The 25,484-nt window shown below is 44.0% G+C and overlaps 1 protein-coding gene across 1 annotated transcript in view; it reads left to right on the plus strand.

The window, feature by feature from the left end:
- The window catches only part of PAX2 (paired box 2), an 81,617-nt gene extending 56,870 nt beyond the window's left edge, over positions 1 to 24,747 (plus strand). Inside the window, exons 6-8 of the mRNA XM_009888827.1 lie at positions 560 to 686; positions 23,216 to 23,308; positions 24,671 to 24,747. Of these exons, the coding sequence (XP_009887129.1) occupies positions 560 to 686; positions 23,216 to 23,308; positions 24,671 to 24,747 (297 nt within the window). The remainder of the gene's footprint in view (positions 1 to 559; positions 687 to 23,215; positions 23,309 to 24,670) is intronic.
- The last annotated feature ends 737 nt before the right edge of the window (positions 24,748 to 25,484 follow it).

Genomic DNA, 25,484 nt, shown 5'->3' on the forward strand with positions numbered 1-25,484 from the left:
ATGTGGCTCCCCCCTCCCCAATTTCATACCCCAATGCACAGAGTGACAGAGGCAGGGGAAGAGGCTTCTTTGTTTGTTTTTAAAGAGCTAGGACAGAGGTAACAGCGGAGGGGAGGCAGACGACTCAGCAGAGAGCCTGGCTACTGTGGGCCAACACTGGCTGCTTCCTACAGCCTGCCTGTCCCAGTCATGTCATTGCAGTCCTCTGCCCCAGCTGTCCTTGTCACCAGGGCAAACACCTCCTGCCTCCGCTCAGCCAAGAGGAGGGGACATGGGTTTTCCCCTTCTTCTCCCCTGGGCTGGCACAGGCAGCCCTCCCTGTCCCCACAGCACTGAAGGAAGGCTCAGTCACACCCCAGATAACAGGCCAGATCCCTCACCCCTCTTCCCCTTCACAGCAGCCCACAGGCGGGTGGGATAGTTCATCCTAGTTCCTCCTCCTCCTCCTCTTCCATCTGTGCAGGGGTTTGCAGCTCTCCTCTTCCTCCCCCCCATCTGTACACCCTTCCCTTTCTGCCGGCGCATCAATAGCGAGCTGTCTTTCTCCTCTCTTCCCCAGGGTAATGAGTACTCCCTCCCAGCTCTGACCCCTGGTCTCGATGAAGTCAAATCAAGTCTATCCACCTCTGCTAACCCAGACCTGGGGACAAATGTGTCAGGACCCCAGACGTACCCTGTGGTGACCGGTAAGCTGACTGACCAAACAGCAGAACCAAGCTTTTTATTTATTTCCCTCATCACCATTAGCTTCTGCTTTTCTGCTAATGCAAGATATCCCTCATGGAAAGAGACAGAAAGACTGTGGAGGACATAAGGGGTCCAGAGAAGCTTGAAATTCAGAGTATTGGCAGCTTTGGGTACACCTAGAGGTGCCCAGGTGTGACTCAAAGACAGAGAACCCAGGCGTTGAGTCAGGAACTTGTGTGCCCAGATGGGGCTTAGGGGTGGGTGTTGGTGGAGGACAGGTATGTCCAAATACACACTGATTTTTCCTTTGTGTTGGAGAACAAGAGGGTCGTTGCTTACCCATGATCCGCACTTGGTTTCTCGGGGAGAAATAATAGTTTAAGTTTTATTCAGCCCTGGCATTTGGAAGGGGCATTTGCAAACTAAATACTGAGGTCTGCTGAACTGTGACTGCTAAACTCCCTCTTCCCTAAGCCCATGAGTCTCTAACGGCAGCTGGCAAAAGAAATTTGTTCACAGCCTTTCTCCCCTTCCCTCACGTGTGGGCATATTAAACTCAGGTGCAACTGGGAGAGTGGGAAATAAGAACAAGGGTAAGACAGTAGAGGAATGGGGATGCACAGAAGTAGGAGGCAATTTCTGCAGCAGCTGCTCTGCAGAAACTTCATCTTTGCTGGTAGCACATGCAGGACCTGAGCGGCACAGGGTTGTTCTGGGACTGCGGGACATGCCATCCTGATACTACTGTTAGATTGTCTGCCCTGTGCGTGTCTAGAGACATAAGGAGATATTCTGGTGCCACAGCCCATCTTCTCAGGCTTTAGTTGCCACTGCTCCCTGCTCACACAGCTACCACAGATTTGCACATCTCCTCCTGGGTAGTTAGGGCAGCTGACAAGGCCCAAGTGATTCACCCCTGTTTAGTATAGCCCCCCTTGCCCTACAACTGCTGTGGCCCCTCTAGAGACCTTGCGGTATAAGTTGAGAAATAACTTGTGACAAAGAGGTGTAAGTCCTGCTAGCAGGGGAAGGAGCTGTTGCCTCTTGGACAAAAAGCTGTCCTCTGGTGGTACAGAATCAAGAGCACTGGAGTTTGTGTCTCAATGTTTTCTTGCAGAAGCCCCAGCTAATAGCCTCTGGGGTCAAAGCAGCTCATGGCTGTGGCAGGCACTCATTGCCTGTTCAGCAAACACTGAGCAAAGGCATATCATTGCATGCAACTTTTGGCTACCAGGAACTTTGGGACCAGCAGGATTAGTAACGGTTACCCAAAATACAGAGGAGATCCAGTGTGAGGTCTGCAAAATGTCATGGAGAACCATGGGGAGGTCAACTGCATATTTAGGGAGAGTCTAGAAAGCGTGACACACCCAGACTTTTTTCATGGCTTTTACTGCTATCGGGCTTGATCCAGAATCCTTGTAGCTATGCAGTTTCTTAGCCAACCATAAAATAATGGCTCAGCTATGGCAAAATTGTTCCAGCTTTCTTTGTATTTGCATATGCAAGACAAAACTCAGCTAGTGACCATCTACATTTAGAAAACCTACATCTCTTACAGGAAACACTTTCCTGTCTTTGAGGGGCAAAGTCAGTAGAAGAGCAGTACTGTCCTTCCTTCATGGAAGGCAAATCCCCATTGCTGGATGTAAAGGTGAGATGCCTAAAATCAGAGTTTAAGATTCAAAGGGGCCATTAAAATAATCCTTTTTAGTCCTTCTGTCTAAGTGAAGATGGTGCATTCCAGTCTGTTAATACGAGAGCAGAATTCCTGAAGGCTGGGTACACTGCACAGGCTTTGGACACGACCCTCACAAGGGGACAGCAGGAGACAGATTTGGCCTCACAGAAGAGGCTGTGGGCTGAGGCAGAAAATCTTCATGTCCCCCCAACCCTGTGCCATCCCCACTGTGTTCCCCTGCAACACTCCCAGCTCAGCTCAAGAACATCCCCATCTGATCCATCTGGATCCAAGAGTGAGAAAAGTTCATTTCAGACCCAGCTTGACATTCCCAGGTGGCAACTTAGCACTAACATCTCAATCTGTATGCGACATTTCAATCAGCGCAGAGTAACGAAAGCAGAACTATTAGCATTGGGAGCTGTTCACTGGTGGTAATGATGGGGAAACTCAGAAACTGGAAATGAAAAGGGAAAAAAAGCCCTCAACACCCTGAAAGGCAGCAGGAGAAGAGGGGTGGAGAATTTTTCCTCTACACTTAGGCCAGGATCCAATGTTTGGATTAATGGTGCCATTACCCAAGAAAGGACTTCAGATAATGCTCATTCTTAAAATGTTTTTGCTGGCAATTAAATGGTTGCAGTTATTGATCTTCATTGATCTGATGTCCTCAATTTGCATAATCTATTAAAGATGAATGATTCATGATATGTTTGCTATGGGGCTGGGCAATGCTTTCAGGAAGGACCAGAGAGGTGAGGAACTCAGTGCTGCCTCCTGATCTACCCCGGCCAGGAAATTAAGGAAGAGGCTGGGAGCATGCAGATTTCTTTGGTATCACCCAGATCCCTCTCCCCAGAAGGCATATTGGAGTAATAGCAAGTACTGAATTGCTAGCTGCCTGTTTTGCTGCTATAGTGTCATCTTTGAAATTCCTCTTTGCTCTTGTCCCAGGGCAGTCTGTGAACCCAGGTGATACCTGAAACAAATGTGAAACAAATCCACCCATGCAGAGTACAAACTCTGTGTGCAGCCACTTCAGGATGTAAGACTGAGCTTCAGTCTACAAGAAGGTCTCCCCAGCTCAGTCCTCCCAGGCAGAAAAAAAAGTATCACTAGCTCTTTCCAAACCAAAGCTGTCCGGCATTAGATTCATGCCCTTTCTGAAGACTTCAGAGAAAGGCCTTCTCCTCTCTCTGGCTCATGACTAACTTGCCTCAGCAAGCTCTCTCAGCTCACACCATTCTGAGAATACACACCTCCAAAAGCCATCAAAACCTCAACAATATGTAATTATCTAAAATCTTGGAATGTAGTGAGATAGTTAAGTACAGATGTTGCTGAAGTCCTTCTATCTGTCGGTGAGCTTCCTAGAATTGAAGAGCTAAAAATGCTGCAAAATGGGCAGCCACCTCCCCAGCGTGGAGGAAGGCCTTCCCGAAAGTCCTGGGCATCTATTCAAAGACACAGTTTGGTACAGCACAGCACCACAGTTAGGTACAGCACAGCCTTGCCTAGTACTGCCAATATCAAACACTGCCTTTCAGACAATTATTCTATCTAATGCATCTTTGACGGTCCATTTATTACTCACATCTCCTAAAGCAAGTAAACAAAAACATTTGCTTACTATGGAGCAGACAGGTCACCCTTATTTCTCCCCATTAAGTATCTGCAAGCAATTTCCATGAATGAGCTGACTCTTCGGGGCTAGCTGGGCATGAGGCTAGGAAATATGCTCCCACTGTCCTTCATACAGAAAAGACTGTAGAAATTTTCAACTTCCTTGTGAAGTATCAGGGAGAGAAAGCTCTTAAGAGCTGCCTAAGAACACCACCTTACCTCTTCCTTCACACACAGGCCATCGGGCCAGCTACATCTTGCCTCAATATTGCATGACCATCATAGCTAGATTGGCGTAGATGCTTGACAGTTTCTTGGACAGTATCTTTGGACACCAATCAGATTTCCTAGAAGCAAAGATCCAAGCTTGGACATACCAAGATAAGATGAGTACATGCGGTTGAACATCAAGACAAGAGTTGTGTTGTTCAGAGACGTTCTACTTCAGTTATTTCTGTTGAAGGCAAGCAGCCCAGGCAGATGAGCATAAATCTGTACAGGGCTAAGTAAACACAGAAAACCTCAATAGCTTTCTTTAATTCAGTAGTTTCCACAGATCTTTGATTTTGGAAGGTACTCAGTAACTAACACCCGAGAGGTGAGCGGAGGAGATCCTCAAGATTTTGGCACTAGCAACAGCAGCACTTTAAAATTACAAGGTTGTTCACAGAAGGCTTGAATCCTTTGAGAACAAAGGTTAAGATCCTTCTTTAAGTGCCATCAGAAGTCACATCTTTTGGAATAAGCATGCATGAAAGAAGTGGTGTATCTTCAAACCAGGTTCTGAGTTCTGGGGACTTAGTTTGGGAACAGAGTCTTTTCCAACTCTATTATCTAGCCCAGAAGTTACCCAACACAGAGGCAGCACTATGGGAAATAAAACACAGTGGACTTTTCATGTATGGCTTGAAACTTGCTTATTAACAGGCTACTAAGGGGGAGGATTTACCTACTAGATGGATCGTAAAATTACAGAAAAGGTAAAGAAAAAATTCCCCTAATTGAACCTGGCAGTTTTAACTAAATAGACCTTGTTTGCCAGCCCACTGCAATCAGTGAGATCTACAAAGAAAAGTAAAGGTAAAAGACAAGGCCAAGAAAAAAGGGGCAAAGAAAGCACTTCAGCAACTTCTACCGTGGACTGAAATAGGAGTATGTGTCATCTCCTTTTCCCGTGAGGAGATTTCTTAGTGCTTCTGTTATAGTTAGCACCTATTAACAGACATAGGTAACTTCTAAAATCATCATTACCCACCAAAACAGCTACCAGGTCCTGTACAGAAAACATTTCCTTCTCTCTGGGGAAAAAAAAATAGAAATCCCTAAGGCAACAAGTATCATCCAGGGTGAGAAATCCTGACAACAACTCATGATGTGTCAAACACAAAGGCACCAAAAAAGCGCAAACCCCATGGATCTCACTTTACGCCAGACCTCCCCTCTCTGGCACGGGGTCAGAGTTCTTCTCAGTTTAAGTTAATTTTTTAAACTCATACATGAATGTATGCAAAAACGCATAATGTATAATTACTGACATTAGGGCTACTACTTGCTATGTCTGAAAGACGTACAAAAATAGTACTTAAACAGCATCTTATTTCTATGAAAGTTTTCAAGAAAGTTGTGATATTAAGCACAGAGAAAACACTGGCTAGATACCTGGATCCAAAGTTTTTCTGAAATGATAAACAATCTTTTGAGAACTTTAGCCTCCTGCAAGGTGAAAAGATATTATTTCCTTCGTTTCAGCTTAGTGAGTGAACTGAAGAGAATTTTGTTCAGTTCAATAACCAGGTCACTCAAAACTAAGAAACAAACTAGTATTTGAAAAAGCAGGAACATTTGTTTTCCTCTGGCAGTGAGTGAATTAAGCTTGGTGTGAAAGGATGAGATCTATTAGTTCTAAAATCAGTTCAATTTCCTCCTTATATATATATCCTTTCCTTCATTTAATAAGACATTTTCAGTGCAAACCTGCTTAGAAAAGCTTGGTTTTTTCCATTCTAGTATGTATAGGAAGTCAGGGAACTTGTGGTCATTTTATTTAATTAGCATGAATAATTACAAATACTGTTTTTAATTTAATTCTAATTTCCATCCAAATATAACTTGACACAGATCACAAGTACAAAGTTAATAATCTAATAAAATAATAATATGGACTCATCGTTCAATATTTTCTCATCTAATAATATGTAAAGACAAATTATATTAAACAACATAATTGCTTAAATAAATGTGCACAGATGAAGTTCATCTACTTAGCAAAAATTGAAATAACTACGTTTAGTGTAAATTTTGTATTTGTCAAAATATTTGTTACCACCCATAAAAAAAAAAAATCAACCTTTTAGAAAACAGCCTCATAGTGCAAATGTAGAACAAGTTGATCCAGCTCGCTGTTTGAAATCATGATTAAAACTGACCACTACATTCAGTTGTACTTATATCATTACGCTGAGAGGGGGAGCATTTCCTTCCCCTTTTCCTTGTTTGTACCGGTGAAAATTTCCTGTCTTGCTCCAATCTACTTTAGCCTCTGCCACCAGCGAGCAATGGCCCCGGTCAGAGTTTGACTGAGCTGACTTAAGAAAACCTCTTTAACAAACTGCGAGGGGCCCCAGGCTGGCTTTGGTGACAGCAAATCCTACAGAGGCAGACCTGCGCTCTGCAGCACAGCACCACGGCTGCAGCCGCCAGGACTCAGGCAGCCTGTTGGGCACATCTCTGGATGCCCCAGCGCCCTGAAAATCAAATGTGATAATCATACACGTGGCTGCTACAAGGTTGTTACTACCCTGCCTCATCAAAATTAAGGAGGTATTTTCTGTAAGCAAGCCTCTCCTCTAATTTAAGATGAGGAATCAGCAAAAGTAGAAGTCCACAAGACCTCCAAATTTATTCAACTGTTTCCCACCCTTAAGAAGAGATAATATCTTCTTATCTAGTCAAGGAATTTGGAAAGGCAAAAGGTGTTACTACTCTTTTCCAGGACCAAATGGCTGAGGGTGATAGATGATCAGAAGAACGATCCCTGGAACAGACAGGAATAGCGGGGAGGAAAGGAATCACATAAATTATTTCCATGCATCCAATGGAAGTTTCACTGACAATAACTTTAGGATGCTGAAGAAGGTGGCTTACAGGCTCGAAAGGCATGCTGAAGTGAGGAACCCAGAAATGGACGGGCCTGAAAGAAATAATGGGTTCACCTTCCTTAAATTAGCATTTAAGGGAACAATAGCACTGAATGCAATAATGTCATGTAATGACAATAGCAGTGAATGGGCATTCCCAGTCTGATTTCCCTCTGCAAGAGGACAGCATTGCAGACTGCCAAACTCTATGCTGCCGGACAAAAAGGGACTTTTTTAGAGAAAATAATTACATTGTCTTCCCAACAATTCAGTTTTTGCCTTTTCTTTTGAGGCTAAATGAAGGATCCAATAAGTATGGCCATGATGAAAATCTTTGTGATGTAGATATTTGCCCACTGACAGCAAAGACTGTGCTTTATATCTGAGTTAAGCAACACCTGTCAGTGGGTGTCAATAACTTTTGATCCCCATCAGCTGTACCGGATCGAACCAGGCCAGCTGCTAGTACAATTGAAATTGCCCACTGCAGTCAATCAGAGAAATGGAGAGCTTACGGAAATCTTTGGCCCTTTGCAGGTTTAGGATTGCCGTGGGCTACCTGGGCAGATCTATCCTATCTTATGATCAGTAGAATATCATTGTGATGAAACCTTGGAGATACTTATAATGAGGACTGTGTGAAAAACTAACGTGTTCTAATTACATTTCCCAGCATGTATTTCCAAAGCATCTTATTTAAGAGAGAACATTCAAGTCCCAACCCACCAAGGAATAAGCATACGCTACACTTTAAAGCAGGAAGTAATTGCCCAACCTGACGGGCTGGGACTCCAGAAAGGGCACAGGAATAGGAACTCCACTGAACTTCTCTGTTTGCCAAAGGAACGAGTTGCATGTCTTTGTTTGCCCCCAAGACTTTAAAGCACATCGCCTTTCATCGGCTCCATCTGCAAACAAATGTCCTTAGAGCCACATGAAGTTAACTTCAGTGCAGTTCTCAAGTGATTAAGACTAACTACTCAACTAGCTTCAAAGAGTAACTCCAGATCACAGGTCTACTGGAAGGTCCATGTTTTATTCTGTACAAAGACTATAAAACTTTTTCTCTCCAAAGTAACATAAAGAGTTAGCAGGTCAATTTACTTTGAGAGCAGCAGTTAATTAGATCAGACACAAAATCTAGATTTATAAAATTCAGTTTTATGAAAAATGGGGCAAATAGATTGCAAAACTTGACATCAGTGATGTCACAAGTTTTGACTCTCAGGGGAAGGGAATCCAAGTTTGTTTCTTTAAACATGTATTTCAACAACCCACAAGTAAAGCATTGGGCTAAGAACATGGATGGATCTGTGCAGAAACAGAAAATAAACCTGAACAAACAAGGCTCACTCTCCAGTCAGGAATACATGAGAAGACAAGAAAGGTACAACAAGAAGTTGCAGATTAGTCATGGCACACTTCAGTTGTTCTCGCAAAGGTCTGTTACGATCACATAGAAGGGAAGAAAAATAGGATGATCTTTATCTTCAGTGCAACTTGTATAATGCTCTTCCAAAAGAAAAGCTAGAAAACAAATAAATGAAAGAAAAAGTGGTTCTTCTGACATGACAGAAAGCACAAGTGAAAGATACACTGTGTTGGTTCAGTTTGGTCTTCTGCATGACTTTCAGAATTTCTGAGGCAGGATTCTCATGGGTGATAAAGCAATGTGACTCCACTGGCTGTAGCGTAAACTCATCAGTTTATGAATGCTGAGTCCCATTCTGTTTGCCACAATGAAACTTTTCTAAGGAATGGAAAATGCAGATACAGAAAATGATGTTTCAATGGTGGGTACAAGCATAGGATTCAGATCACCTGAGACAAGATTCAGCTTTGGCACAGGGTTCCTACATGAACTTGGGTATTTCTTCTCTGGGCTGAGTTCCTCACAGATAAAAAAGTGATCCCTAAGGGATGCTGCAAGGATATGTGTTTTAGAGTGAGGCACTGGGGTCATGTAAATATTTGATAGATACCCCAGGAAAAGACGAAGAACGCTAAACACTGTCAAGATGGTGAGCAGTGTTGTTAAGTGGGTGTGTACAAGCCGTCCCTTACACAGGGACGTGCCAACTTGATATTCTTTGTTTACTGAAAATAAAAGGAGCACTGGCTGCAGGTAGCTTATCCTCCAGGAAGCCAGCAATGAAAAACAAGCAGCTTATCTAGTCCTGCAAACCCCCCTGCTTCCCTTCCCTTCAGCAGCAGAGAGCATGATAAAAGCTGAGACGAGTCTCTGTAGGAACCCAAAGCTGTGAATCTTCCTCTCACCTTGTCTGGCCAAAATCCCTTCATTCGCAGGGGGAATTTAGGCCAGAGATCGCCAGTTCTAGCTCTCCACCAGAATAACAGAGGAGAGGGTTAGAAAGGAAGAAAAACAGCCATAACTCAGCAAGTACGGTCAGAAAGAGAGGGGCAGGAGATGCAGAAAATATGTAGTCCTCTGCTGTGTTTCTAGCTATATCCCCACCCTGCTGACCCTTTCAAATTTTCTCCACTATGACACTGGGTGGTGGTTTTTTGTTCCTTATAAACAAGGATATCGTTTGCCATTTAGAGGAAGAAAGGAGCCTGGGACAGGAATAGATTTCTGCCATCCTGGGGAGCTGCAAACTTGTTCCACCCCCTATTTGATTATGGGTCGGTATTCCAGCCTTTGGAGTAAGACAGACAGATACCTTGGGGTTCCCTGATGCAGCCTTACTGAGGCACTCCCCCCAAGGCACAGACAAGCCAGCACGGCACTGCTCCACAGCTTGCTGGCACTAGCAGGATTTGGGATAGGAAACGACAAGTTCTCCATCAAAAATACGAAAGAATCACAGAACGGAGAAAATCAGAAGTGAAAACAAAAAAGGTGCAGCTGACGTTTGAGGTGGTTAAAATGAAAAATGAAACCGTGCCATTCACAGGTGGATAAATAGATCAATCAATTGATCTCGTCTACACTGACACACTTTGGAGCTATAATTCACTGCTGGGGCAATTATTCCAGCATAGCAGTGGCAGGAGTTATATCGGAGACAGAATTCAGGTGCTTTTAGTCAGGGGAGAGTTGGACAACAAAGGAGTAAAAATTGGTAAATGCCATCCACCGGTAAAGATACATGGGATATAAGTTATGCCTGTGCAGTTGCAGAGCACAGAGGGAAAGATAGACAGATAGATAAATAGACACATAAAAGTCTGAGTTTTGGTTGTGCAATCATTCGCTGTCTGACCTTATCCTCGCCTCCTCTCCACTACTCTCGGAAAGAAGAGCGTTTAGCATTATTGTGTCCCAGTCTCTTTGCCATGTTACTGTTGACTTCTTTATCCCCCTGCACTGAGAAAGCGGTGCTGCCTCTGGAAGGTGCGAGGAATTTTTCTTCATAAGCCTCGATGTGTTCAAGAGAGGGCTGGGCTCATCTCCGCTGCGAGTCTGACAGGGGCTTTAACAGCCTCACAACACCGGGACAAATAGCTCCTGGTCCCTTAACCCTTCTCAGCTTTGCAAGGCAAGGCCTAGCGCTGTTGTTCCCATCGCAAGGGCTTTAGACAGTCTTTCAGGCTGAAATCCTCTCCGTGGTGGCTGGGCAGAGCGGAAATCCAGGGGCTGGATCAGATTGGCCTAATGCTACAGCAGCTTAAGCGGTCTGTTTTACCAGAGATTATGGTTTCACTTACACAGAGTGCCTGAAAAATGCTGCGGTTTAGGAAGGATTATAGCTGAAAATTCCATGCTTTAAAAGAGAAATAAAGCAGGGGAGGGACTAGGAAACCCAACGTGCCTGGGGGCTGCGCAAACAGGATTAACCTCTGCCCGTAGCACCTCTTGCTTCTGCCCACCCGTGCTTCCTCTGTCCATCTTCTTTTCTGCCCTTTCTTCCCCAGCAGCTCCCCACACCTGCTCTCGCTTGCACAGTACGGAGAGCTGAAAAAGGAGCACAGAAAATTCCCAGGACCAAAGTGTCCCAAGTTTATTTAAGTATGACTGTCAAATGGCTTCCTTGAAAAAATATCTCTTCACTTGCAGCCCCTGAAAGCCAGGGGAACTTTTGGCCCTCTGCCTGCAGATAGACCTATTCATCCAAATTGTCTAATATCAACATTATTTGCATAAAGGCTTCAGCACTCCTTTCACTCAGGTGGTGACTCTGCCTGTCTGGCCTGAAGGTAAATCTGTGCAGTCCTTACCATCTGGTGACAGAGGATGCAGGAGAAGAATAGCTTTGGGGGTTCTCCATCTACTGAGACTGGCACCAGCATGCGAAGGTTCACTGGTAGGACTGTAGGATAGTATATAGTTGTAAAAAGCAGAAGCTGGGCACTGATGTGCTGCCTACTTTTGGTGACTTTAATTAACTGTGCAACAAGAACCAGATACTCCAGCTTCTATTCCCCATATCCTCCACAAAAGGTCATTGCCAAACAGAGCTTCCAATAGCAAAAAGGGAGAAGAAACTACAATCCTAACTTAGCATACCAGAGACTTCACATAGGTAAACTAAATAAAGAGGAACTGTACACCTTTTGGCCGGGACTGATCTTCCCCAATCAACTGAACCATGAACATATGTCTTTGCCGCAAAGGAGCCTCAGTGATCAGAGACCTTTGCTGGCCATCCAGGTTAGAGGTACTTGGAGGAGAACACAGATGGCAAACTATCATTTTTGCCAGGTAGCAAACCTTTAGGAAACAAATGCCTCAGGATAAACAGCATTCACAGATAGAAACTGCCCAGCCCTTTATTGTCTAGGTGATCATTGCAGCTTCACAATAAGGTGCCTAGAGTTAATTAAGCCAGTTCTACATTAATGAAGTCAGATTTATGACCTAATTATATGTCACATTTATATTTCTCTGTATAAATCAAAACCACTAGAACTAACTTATTTCATAGGCCATTGGCAACACTTGCCATCACAGCAGAGAGATGGCTTTCATTTATTGGCTTTAATTTGTTTACCTGAGGGTGGATGGTTTGCTAGATGATTTGGATTGGATCTGATCACATCATCCATACTTCTCTTTCAGGTGTTCAAATACAGGACTTTATTACTGCTGACCCAACAACAGTGGGTGTTCTGGAGTAAACCCATGTAAACCCTACTTCCTGTAGGTCACAGAGTTCTCCAATTCCCAAACCTCTTACTTGGCAGCCAAGTTAGGAGCAGTTGCAAATCTGCACATCAGAAATGGAGGCCCAATGCAAACAATTGAAAATTAGACCTTTTATAAGTCCCCCACGTCTCCTCTCCTCCATTATATCTCTCTGTCAAGGTATCTGCCTGGCAATGCTATACTCTGGGAACAACCAGAGTCAGTACTGACTGGTTTTATGCTTAAAGCTCCAAAGTGTGCCACTGTGAATAAGATCAATTGATTGATCTATCTGTCTATACACCCATTAATTATACGGTCCCATTTTTATTTTAACTACCTCAAACTTCAGCTACACCTTTTTTGTCAAAGCTTTTACAGAGTTTGGCTTGAGAAGCTTTGGCCATTACACCAAGCATCCTGTTTAATAGATGCTCATAACCACGCTGCTCTCCTGGGGAAGGTTACCTTGGGTTTCAAGAGACAAAGTGGTATAATTCTCTGGGCCAAACTGTGTAAGTGTAGCATCTTCATGTGCCCTCAGCCAGCGAGAGAAAGCAGCAGGAAAGGGAGCACGGAAGCTTCAGAGCATTCTTTTCCTTCCCAACCCCACGCTTCTTCCTGTCCTCCCTCTCCTGCACGGTCCCTCCCTCACCTCTCCTCTTCCTGCATCCCATTCCTCCCATCTGCCACAGCACTCCATTCTCCTCATCCCCTGCTGCCCCTGCAGAGGCATCCCTGCAGTCAGAGCCTAGCCCCCGGGTGCGTTTACTGCTGTTGTCTCAGCACTGGCTCCTCTGATCTACTCCTAACCTTTTTATTTTTATTTTTGTTTTTAAATTAATTTCCCTGTAGATTTTAACCACTCCATTTTCATTTACCCATTTTGTTCTTCCTCTCCTCCCTTCCCCACCCTCCTCTTCCTCCCCCTGTTCCCTTTGTCTGTCTGTGTCCATCCCTTACCCTACCACAGAAAACCTCTCCTCTCCCCTCAGTATAAAGCAAGAGCCTCATGGAGCCTCTCTCACCCCTTTCACCCCCACCACGCCGGTCGGCTCTGGGCAGGCTGATCTTCAGCCCTTCCACATGGCCCTTTCAGACGATGCGTCCACGCCTTGCTACAGTGCCTTCCTTCATCATGGTGCCCACTTTGGGCAGTCCAGCAGCCAGCCTCTGATAGCAGGTAACTGGCCTTGGCCACAAACTCAGTGGGGATGCTGCAGGCAAGGGGTTCAGTTTCGTCTGACGGGGAGACCAGTAAATGCTGCAAGCTCTTTGAGTGCAAGTGGGAACCAGAGCAACCATGTTCCAGTTCTGTGTATGCAGCACGTGTCCTCAGCTCCATGGACAGTCACAAAAAGATTTCGTGCCTGTCCTTCCTTTTTTAGAATGAAATGGGAAAAGATGCTGTAACTACCTAGAAGTGACTGGGTGTCCCAGTTGGATGGGTCTGGGATTTAGTATAGAAACATTCATACAGCAAAATCCTGTGCTGCCTCAATAGCCAAAATGCCCCCAAGTACTGTAGGCCCAGCGAGGGTACTGCGTGCTGGCCTAAGGGAGGTGATAGCAGCCTGAATAACCTAGCCCTGCTCCAGGACTGATAGGGTCATTCAGCACAGGTTGTACAAACCACTAAGTTAGACAGAGGTGGCTGGTGAGCGCTGCCATAGCTATGTTGGGAGTAATATTTGAGTTGCCTGGTTTGGGAGTGTCACTGGGAGCTGGTGCCTTTACACAGCAGACCAAGCAGTTAAGAAACAGGGCATCACGTCTCAAAGTCAAGACCAAGAAGGGTGGGTGAGAGACTATAACGTCTTACAGCCAAAGGAATACAGACCTGAGGTAGGTGGCCTTTAAGGGAAGGACAGAAGTAAAGAAGTAGGTTGCAGAAGATGGCAAGAGGAGCAGCAGGCTGGAGGGGAGGATGGGGAGAAAAGACAAAGTTTCAGGTAGGTACTAGGGGAAACTCCTGTGCAAGGTGACTGAAGCAACACTGCTGCAGAAGCTCAGGGGTGGCGTGGATGAAATAGTGGGTATCATTTTGGGTGACCGCTGAGGCTGTTGTCACTCCACTATCAAGGAATGTAATGTGGGCTTTTTCAGAACATACAAAGTGTTAGTGCAGACCACAGTTCCTAATGCTCAAGAAAAACAACTCACCTCTGCCTCCTTCGTGTTCCTATATTATTTTTCTCTTTTGACCTAACATCCTCCCTTCGTCCCGTCAGGTGAGATTTGCATTTCTAAACCTCCCTGTAGGAAAGCAGCAAGTAAGAGCAGAGAAGACTTTTGTGTTCATAACACTGTCTTGGTCCAGTCTTACTGCAGCCAGTAAGAGCCTCTGAGCTCTGGACACTTCCTGAGCCAAGGAGTCTCCTGGCAGACTCTCTCCAACAATACAGTTCTCTGGGGATGCAGTCATATATGACCACCCTCTAGCCTAGAAGGCACTGTGTTTCAGGAGAGGCACCTGCCTTAGGACCCTTATGGAGAGTGAGACATGGGAGAAAGTGTTCAAAAGCTCAAACAATGTCACAGTGATGAAGGTGCTGTTCCTCACTCAGAAGTGTCTTGGTGAAGGGAGAATGGCTGGAGTCGGAAGCATGTTATGAGCAGGATAGGCACTAGCTTTGCCATAGCCCTGGAGTACAAGAATTTAGTAATTCTGTCTACCTGTTGGTAATGAGAGGAGGTAATGGAAGGGGCCTGGTTGTATGTAACAGCATTTTAAGAGTCTCTCCGTGGGACTCTTATGTTGCTGATACTGTATTTGTTTGTTATCTTCTTTTTCAAGATTGGGATTTTGACAGATGATCATTTGCCAATTAATTTTGCACACTGAGTTTTGAACATGAGCCTCTGTGTGCTCCTGTCTGACTAAAACCACAGGGGCGTATGTGCATAGATGGAGTAGCAGAGTGAGTGCGTATGTGTTCCCACCTGAACGGAAGTGTCAAAATGAATTAATTTTGCCTGCTGCTACATAGTGTTCTCTCTAACTTTTCAGTGACACTGTTTTCTCACTCATCACCTGTTGTTATTTCTCAGGCTAGCCAATAAATGAAACCAAAGGAACATTTTAATGACATTAAATAACATTAAAGAAAACATTTTTAACATTTAAACAAAAGGAACAATTTTAAGCACAAAAAATTCTTGCCTTAAAAGAATGTGAGGAAAAAAAGAAAGAACTACATCTAGTAGGTGTTAATCATACAGATTAACACACTTAACACACAGCTACAAATCACTAAAGGAATGATGGTGATAAAAGAGTTCTAGAAGAGTATAGAATATAAATCCCTGAGGGATTATATACATTTTTTTTTTATCAATATTGGGGAGTGGCTGGAAAATGGCTCAGCCGTTGTCTGGTAGTTCTGTGCCATTAACTAAGAGGAGGTGAGCTAGGAACATCAGCCACTGATCAGGAACCTCTTCAGGGAGAAAGAATGAACTTGCATTTCTTTTTTTCTCGAGCAAATCACCTCAGTAATCTTAGTCAAGACCTATGAAAGCAATGACACCGGTTTAGCCTACCTCATCGCAGAGAAACTTCCTCCCTTCAGGTTAATGCTCCATGTTGATTAGTTTTTGCTTTGCTGTGTAACTGTTATTTATTCCTGATTCCCCAGCCAAGGTTCATGCTTGTTCCAGGGCCTGCTGTATCAGCTATCATTCTGCCACTAGTAGAGCTAAAGCAACTCTTATTTTTCTTTCATTGGCATATCCCAGCACAGTTCCGGTGACTCCAGTGGTGTTAATGGGCCATACTTAACCTGTCTCTTCTAAAGGCGAACCAGACTCCAGCCCTCCAGTTAGAACAGACAGGAGAGACAAAATTTAACAAAGAACAACAAATGGCACGAGTTTCTTGGTGAGCTACAGCTCACCTAGGGAATGTGAAAAGCTTTGGATGCCTGGAACAGGCTGAGATCTCGGTAGGCAGCATTGGAGGTTGAGCTGTAAATCTCCCAGCAGCTGTGGGGGAAAGATTATCTTAATTTATTTAGCCTTTTTTTTTTTTTTTTTTTTTTGGTTTTGGCTTGAAACTCCCAGCAGCTTCTGAGATGATTTTAGTTCATTTAAATGCAATAAGCACTAACAGCAAATGCCCTTCTGGCTGGCCTATTTTCAGGCTAACCAGTCCAAATGAGGAAATGCCTCTGGCATCAACCAAGAAGCCTCCAGCTGCACTTCCTAAGAGATGAAAAATAAACTACAATCATCCCCCCAGTCCACACCCCTCTCTACTTCTTTGGTGGAGTAAAGATATCACAGCTTTAAGTATCACTAACGAAAACTTGCACCTGTGATAAAAATGAAGTGGGACTCAAACTAATTCACATGATCCCATTATTATGTATATTACACCAGCACCTGGAAGGAGTCCAACTAGTATTGATCTCATGCAAAGCACTGTGCAAATGTACCAAAAGTGCACCCTTGCACCAAAGAGTTTGCAGCATAAAAAGAAGCACAGAGAGGTGAAGTGACTTGCGTAAAATCATCAGCAGGTGAATGGCAGAGGTGGGAAGAGAGACAGACACCGAAAACTCTTGGATCACTTTCCAATGCCTTGCACATTGATCATGCCCTAAAGCAACATCACTACAGTTTTGGAACTGCATCCGCTGCATATAGACAGGACGTCAGCTACTCTGGCAACAAATATGCTGCCATTCTCTGTGCGGCTCAGGGCCATTTTGATTTGGTTAAAATATATCCAAAATCTACAATGAAACAAAACAAATTCTTTTGAGCCTCACAAAGCTAAGTTTTAACATCCATCCTTAGAGTGTGAGATCAAAAGTGGCACGATCTTCCCCCAGAATTTTCAGCGGATGCACAGCACTTACGTAAGAGAAGGCTGCACAGCACTTGCTTATCAAGCTGCTAGTCATGTGACAGTGGGACAAAAGGTGATATCAAATCAATATTGAAAGGTCTTATCCCTATTGATCACTTGTCCCGATTCCTTTTCTTTTCAGGTCGTGATATGGCAAGCACCACCTTGCCTGGCTACCCACCCCATGTTCCCCCAACTGGACAAGGCAGCTACCCAACCTCAACTCTTGCAGGAATGGTTCCTGGTAAGTCAGCCTCCAGACTTCAGTAACAGTGCACACACGCATACTGGCATTGTAAGAGCTCTCAGTTGGCTTTGCTGGTATTAAGGTCTATTCTTTTCATAAAGAAATCGTCAGGTGCCTATAACCAATGTAGCTAACAATCTTTTCTATAATGTATCTCTTTCCCCCTAGTAACTGATTCACTGCTGCTATGGGCAACTAGCTATCTATAACCTGTGGCAATTAATAGGTAATTAATTAACCTTAGCATTCATTAACTAATGTAATTATTTTCCAATGACCCGTGCAGATTATTATGTACTGCTCGTGGCTCGGGATATTCAGCTATCCACTAACTTAAGGTAACAACTTACCTTCTATCTAAAGCCAGGACATCAAACTGAAAATCATCAACAGTAATTTAATACCTGCAGTTTTTGGAGACCTACTATCCACAGCCTAAACTAGCTAAGAACTCAGCAATGATTAACAGCATTTCAGGGAGAAACTAAATATTCACTTTCAACAACCAACTACTTACCCACCTCCTGTTTGTAAGATAGTGCCTCCAATCCAAGCAACCATCTGCCTAATCCTACATCCAAAGGCAAACTGTTTCTTTGCTACCCAATGCCTTTGGGGAAATACCTTCTCTTGGCAAATGGATTCTCCCGGTGTTTAGGGAGAAGAGAGGACCATTTACCCTAGGGCAACTGAAGGGTTTATTTCCCCAGGCTCTATTCTGCACTCCTCTGGTGACAGTTATCCCCAGTAGATAAATTAAGAGGCGGGATTTTAACTTCTCAGCCATGGTAGCTCAGAACTTCATCTGCTGATGATTTCTGTTTATGTCACCACCCTGGGTTGTGAGTCTTGATGGCTAATGAGCGGGTACACAGTCCATTCTACAACCTCTGCTACTGGAGGGATGACTCTAGAACTGAACCAGCAGAGATCTGAAGACAGAAAGACACAACACCCTAAAATCACTACGATATGATTTGCCAAGGCTTATGAGTGAAAAGCCTAACTTAACCCTCATCCAAATCTCAGAACAGCTAGTTAAATGAACATACACTGCAGTGACAACAGTGAAAACATCACTGACAGGAAATGTTTGCAGGACAGAGTCTTAACATCTTTAAATGACAAATCACTACTCATATACCATGAAGCACTCGCTAATACCTATAGTAACATTCTAGAGCTGACAAGCTACCTACTGCTTATGATCCTAAGGCACAACAAAATCTCCAGCTGTGCTGTGAAGATGATGTGATTGACCTCCAGATCAGGAAAAGATAGTGGATTGGTCCCTCCTCACCCCTGCCTTAGTCCCTTGGTATAGTTGACCAGCTTGCTGAACTTTTGGGGTGGTGCTGAGTTGACAAATTTTAGGGCATATCCTTCTACACTAAATTTTTCAGGGAGGTGGTTTGGTGCCAGAATCAGAGAAGCACTAAGACAACATACATCAATTACACCCCCCACCCCCCCCGGGTAACAGTAGGTAGACTCAATTGCCAACATTTAAGTCAGTTATAGGTCAAAACTTATAGAAGGTCATGGCATGTAGAAATGATTAATAATGCCAAAATAGCTGGCTCTTTGATTAGGTACTTCTAAAAAACAGGCTCTTCTCAACGTCTAACTGTTCGCAACTTCTCAACTGTTTGGTGACTGTTATGTAAGTTTAACATCCTTATCACAAGAATGATACTGACATCTAAACTGGAACAAAAATTTTAAGACCACTAATCACAGGGGTCACTTGTCCAAGAAGAGGGTATTTCAGCTCCTTGATGTGGAGGCTACTTATCCATAAGACAGCAATGTCCCCCAAAACACACAAATACCTCCAAAAAGAAAAGGAACGGGATGATAAAGAAAAAAGTTGAGTTATGCTTCAAAGAAAAAAAGGTTATTCAAGTCAAATGGATAGCTTTACATCAAATCTGATGCCAACATTCAATTAGAGGAAGTTTTTCTGGTGGCCTGCTTGGGCATCCTGCAGTACTTACTGCATCTTTCCACAGCGCATCAAGTTCTGGCTGTTTCATTCATACCCCACTGGTCAGACCCAGCCTGGCAGCCCTTCTATTCCTGTCTTCTAATGTGGCTGAAGCCAACAAGCTGGAGACAAAAAGGCTTCCTGGGAAGGAACATAAGACCTGGCTTTAATGGGTCACACTGCAGATCTGTGCAGCCACTACTCTGTCGGGGGCCAAAAGTGCATGCCTGGGGAAGGGTATAAGAGTAGAGCAAGCATGTATCGGTACTTTCTCAAAAGATCTTCTAGCCTAAGCCAGACTTAGTATCTTTCTATTTAATATTAAACACCTTCAGTAGGTTTCCCCTCCACAAACAGCATCTCTCGAACCCATATAAGCCTTCAGCATCTGTAGCAGCCTATGGCAAGAAGTTCTGTAGCTTAACTACATATTGTGTGAAAACTACCTCCCTTATTTGTTTTGAACCTGCCACCTGCTAGGCTCGCTTCATGCCTCATGGTTTCTGTATTAGAAGACTAAACGTGCCAAGATTTAAATACAGATACCAAGAAATACTGTTAGTAAAGGTTCCCAGAGCACAAATTGCACAGAATATAGGCCTCATGAGATCGATCCTCTGTGCTTGCTTGCAACCTCTGTTAAGAGTCCAGGTTGAACAGAGAAAACAAGTATGTTGCCAATGGTTTGTTACATGCCCCCAGGCCAAGAAAGACCGGGGTTCAGTGCTTCAACTACAGCGGAAAGAAGAAGCCAGCAAGATGACCACTCAGGGGGTATCTTTCAGAAACATACTGCCCGAAAACAAATCTTATTGTCCAGATGCAAGTGAATATGAGAAAGAGGCTCTGCCTTCTCTAAATAAAGGCGCAGAGCCAAAACCAGAACTGGTCAGAAAGCAGAATTTCCAACCCATGCAAAACTCTGATTTTTTGACATTTGTTTTCATCTTGCATTGGGATGAGGAGTCAGAACCTTGAAACAGTTCAATTTGCAAACATCAGGATGAAACATTTCAATAACGTCAACATGTTCTAGATGTCAAGACATATTAAAATAATAAAAGAGTTGAAAGGAAATTAAATGAGATGAGAAAGGCAAAATGAAACAAAACAAGAAAGTTGAAACATAATACTTTGTTTCAATTTGCAATCATTTCAGAACTTTTCTTTCCAAAGCTCCATTGAAGCCGACAAGCTCGTGCAAAACATTTCCATTTTGATGAGACAGCATTTTCCTGTGGAAAACTGTTTCTAAGAAGATCGTTTGACCAGTGCTAGCCAAAACTGCTCTGTTCGATCCATGACAACCTTTTGCTAGACTTCTACTTGTACAGTCCAGAGAAGGGTTTGTCTCCGGTAGCAGTATGTCCATGCAACATGGTCAATCATGCATGCAAGTATCTCTGAGGTTCATGGGGATGAGGTGGTAAGACAGATATCCTGCATTTGCCCTTGCCTGTAACTTCAGGTCCCAGGCTGCAGATGTAGATGAAAGCCAGTAGTCTCTGCGCACACACTTGAAAAAGCAGGGGTTAGTCACTCAAAGAAGGGTTAATCAAGTATTGTGCTACACTTAACTTCTGCGTCTGAGAGGTGTTTCCTGCACAGGGAACAGAGCACCTTTGATCCCCGTCCCAATTCTTCCTCTTTCCCAGAAAGGCCATCAAGTTTCTGCAAACTCTTTTGGCGAAGTGAGCATCCGCTGAAGGGAACTGCAGTTTACACAGAGGAGCGTAGAGCCTGCAGAGGGCTGGTGATGGCAGCGGCAGGGAGTCGTTAAACAGAATCCAATGTTGATGAGGAAATTACACTTGTTTCATTAGTGATCGGGGAAGGCGATAGCTCAGTTCCTCTTGGTCACAGTTGAGCTCAAAAGCTCATTATCCTGCTGCATGCATGCTTTCACTCCTCGTCAATAAACACTGTTTCCAGTGGCTGCCCTCCCTCCTCCCCAGCTCTCCATAGCTGGGGCTCTTTCTCCTCTACTTAACCCGTGCTTTAGGAACACTATAAACAGTTTAGAGTGACAACTCAGAAGAGGGCGAGAGAGAAGCCTTGAAATATCAGAACTTCTCTCCATGCACAGAAGTGATGTTTAGATAAGGCATTTCAAAGCAGAAATTCTCATCTGGATAGTTTTTTTCCTTCTTTGGGAGGTAAACTCATTCCAGTATATCCCACAGATAAGTCACTTCGGTAGAGATAAATCTGGAATATTCATTGCTTTTTGCCTTTGTATCCTATCCCACAACATCTTGGTCATCTTAGCAGGTTTCACATATTCCTTCCCAGCTAGCTGTCAGGATTTTCAGTGCAGGGTGTTTCTAGATATGGAAACACGCTGAGTTATTATCATTAAAACAGTGTTTAGCAAGGTCTGTTGCTGAAACTAAAAACTACTGTGTCTAAAGTACCTTTGGATGGCGATCGGTTTTGATACACACGTTTTCATAGTGACTACTTTTGTTATTAACCTTAGTGTCTTTAAAAAACCTGGCTGGACAGATTCTCCTCAAGTTCAAACCTGTCCAAATCCCCTGATGTCAACAGACTTCATTTCCACCATCTGAGAATCTGCGGGTTTGGCTTTAAGTCTCCGGTGAGGGGAGATCTGCAGAGATTACAGTATAATTAATTGACATTTCTTTGGTAATTGTATCACAGGCATCCAGCGCGTCTTGCATTGCCTTCCTTCCCTATTCCATGGTATCCAGCAGGAACCCCAGGTGCTTTCCAAACACTTCTGCTAACAACTCCACCTCCGCCTCAGGGTGGACCAGAAGCTAATAGTCACGCTGTTCTTTCACTGTCTTCTAAGTGCATAATGCCTTTCAGATGGCCCTAATTGTCCCCAGCCTGTGGGTACTGCATTAAATTGAGGTTGTGATCAGATAATGGCATGATTTTACTTAACAGAATTATATATTTTTAAGTTTTGGGAGATTTATTTATTTTGAATACAGCACCATACCTCCTCAGTTACCAAATAGAATTCCCTTAGCCCTGCACAGCCTTCTGGAAAATGAGAGTCAGATCCTTATGTGCAATAAAACTGAATATTTAAGATGACTCTATCTTGGATCAGAGGCTTATTAGATCACAAAGCTCTCAAGTATTTTGGTTTGGGCCCATTTTACTGAATGTGAAAAAGGAAGCTGTAGTCCAGTTTGTCTTTCAGATTCAGAATAGCACCTAAAGCATTGCAATTCAGTAAGTTTTCTCTGTAACTCACTAAGCACAAAGGTGGGGTACATCATGTATGAATCACTTTTCTGACTAACACCATCATATGGAATAAGAAAGAACGATTAATGTTTTTAATTTTGTTTTATATTTAAGCCCACCCTACTGTCAGCACATTTTCAATAACAAAAGATACTCTTCTCCACAAATACATCATCACCCTCAGTACCCTACAACCAAAACTTAGCAACACGTATTGCCATCAACAGGACTGCTAGTTATAATGAGTTTATTGTGAGTTTTTCCTATCAAACTCCCATGCCTGCTGTCTTGACACTACTGGAGAACCTTAGATTTTATTTAAAAGAAAGCTGATAGTTAATTGCAGAAAAAGCTTGTGTATGCAATCCTACTGCAACATGAGAATTAGAAGGCAATGAAAAATAAACCAGTTTCATTATTTCTTTGTATTACTGAATTTCATTATTTTAAACTAATTTCTTGATTCTGAAGAGGTCAATCTTATGATTTTTAATTGTGTGAGTAAGCAACATTGCACTGAACAAACACTACAGTGTCTTGAAGGGCACAGTCCCAGCTGGGCAAGGAAGCTAGATATACTAGTTTTCCTGCTGGCATACGGATTCAACGTGAACACTGGCTTGATGGAACAGCAGATATAAATCTTCATTCTTAACTGTATTCCACACCTTCCTTGCTTTCTTCCAGGGAGCGAGTTCTCAGGAAACCCCTACAGCCACCCTCAGTACACAACCTACAACGAGAACGAGGCCTGGCGTTTCAGCAACCCTGCATTCCTAAGTGAGTACCTCTTTCCCACAGCACACCCCCAGCCTCGCGCTCCTTCTGTTTGTCTCTTTGTTTTCTTTTCTTCGTTTTGTTTTGTTTTGGTTTGTTTGTTTGTTTCTGAAGAGGGCTTTCAAGTATTTGGCCAGGTGAGAGGCCTTTTTCCTCACTCTCCAGTCCAGTGTCTAGATGGGTATATACCTCCAGTATGTTTTGTACCTGTTCCGAAGCCAATTCCTCTTGTGTAAGACAGTTCAGAATTCCCAGTTCAGCTCTGTCTTCTCTATGGCCTACAACCACAGTTTACTCCAGATGACATCAGAAGTTAAATTCAGGTCCTGCTACTCTCTTAGGCTGCAGTCAGCATCCGTTCAAGGTCTGATTAAAAATCCAGATAAGGTTTCACTCCTCTCCCAAGATAAACCCACCGTCAGTTCCTGGGGATCTGGAAATCCAATAGAAGTTCTTCCTACTGGACCCACTGGAACAGTGTCCAGAGCAGAAGACAGGCTGCATCACTAGGTTTGTAACAGCCAGCAGAGTTTTCTTGCAGGGATATATCTCTCTCCAGTGACTCCAATATGCCCAGAAATAGTCAGGATTTTCTCAGAGGGGAAAAAAAAACTCCTATAAGACCATATCTTCTAACACAACGTTTCTTTGCAAGGGAACAGGAAGAGATTTATTATATGTAAAATAAATCAGCTATGATTATTACCTACATATTTACTGAGGTTTAACAACTGGATAATAGATGCATATTTTATTCCAGTGTTGTTAAACCTCAGTAAATGTGATTTTAACAATCAATCACTATTTAACACACATTCAATAACTATCTAGAGAGCTTTCATGCCAAATGTGACCAAAATTCCAAGCAATAAACCACTGTAATTTTGTTTGATTTCTCCCCTCCTGGTTTTAAAAGTCACCCGCTATACTTTGTCAGGTATGCTCAGAACATCTGGCCCTGACACTCTCCTTGTGGCCACAGATCAGGTGCAGTGTGTTTGTGCAGCAACGCTCACTGGGTTCCCTCTCAGCAACTTACTGATGATCAGAAGGAGCAAAAGGATCCCCTTCCTGTAGAGTGGCTTCAGAGCCAGAGGCCACAGTAGTGTCTATCCACTGAAATGTGGCTCTTGGCTGGCTTCTGCTGATTGCCTTTCCCTAATCCCATCAAGAGCCGAGTCCCCAAGTTCGTTCTTTTGGTTCCTTTCCTTTTCTTTCTTCCTTTCTTTCCTTTTTTTTTTTTTTTTCCAGTTCTCCTTTGTTGCTTTTCTTCGTTCAATTGTTTTAATTTTTTTTACTTTATTTTATTTTATTTTACTGTTTGTCCTTTCAACCAGTCCATTCTTCTCCTGTGTTAACTTTCAGGTTCCCCTTATTATTATAGTGCCACATCCCGGGGCTCCGCACCTCCCACTGCTGCCGCTGCCTATGACCGCCACTAGTTACCATGGAAACCACATGAAACTGCAGGGCGACAGCTTAGGCCTCCACATTGTACCTGTCTGATCACCTCCCTCCATCCCTGGGAAGGGTGAAGAGACCTTCTCCGTTCCTCCCCACAGTCCAGTTCCTTCCTCTTCACCACGAAGGACCAAGCGCTCACCACTCGAGACTGAGACCCCCTCACCCTCCCCCTGCCGACTGCTCCTTGTCCCACTTGCTGTTTCAGGTGGGCCAGAAATCGGTTCTCTTCCCGGGGTGGGAAGCCCCTGTGGATTGACCCTTACGATCCCAACGTTCACCACATAAGAGCCTGCGGCCAACTGGCCTCTCCTGTGGGAGCCCACCACCGCGCCTGGGCAAAGCTCAGCCACACGAAGTCCCCTTCCAGGGGCTTCCAGGACTTCAGGGGGACTCGGAAACAATGCAGCTGGCAACCTTTGCCTTACAGGACCCCCTTCTTCTGGGAGCAGTAAGGGCTGGAGGAAGCAGGGGAGAACGCCGCTCATGAAACACTGTTCCCCAAAGATATGTTCTTCTGTGGTGGACTCTTCAACACGTGTAATACCTGTGACGCTCACCCTGTTTCCCAGGACAGAGGGAACAGTCTGGCTAGAGCAGAGATGGCAGTACAGAGACCTGGCCCATCTGGCAATGAAGAAAAGGACCAAGTAACTATCTGCACCCCGCGAGGGGTTCTCTGTGCACTCATCCCCACTCTCCAGCGTGGCTTCCCCCA

This window comes from Charadrius vociferus, unplaced genomic scaffold (genome assembly GCF_000708025.1).
Source record: "Charadrius vociferus isolate BGI_N301 unplaced genomic scaffold, ASM70802v2 scaffold436, whole genome shotgun sequence".
Taxonomy (NCBI): Eukaryota; Metazoa; Chordata; class Aves; order Charadriiformes; family Charadriidae; genus Charadrius; species Charadrius vociferus.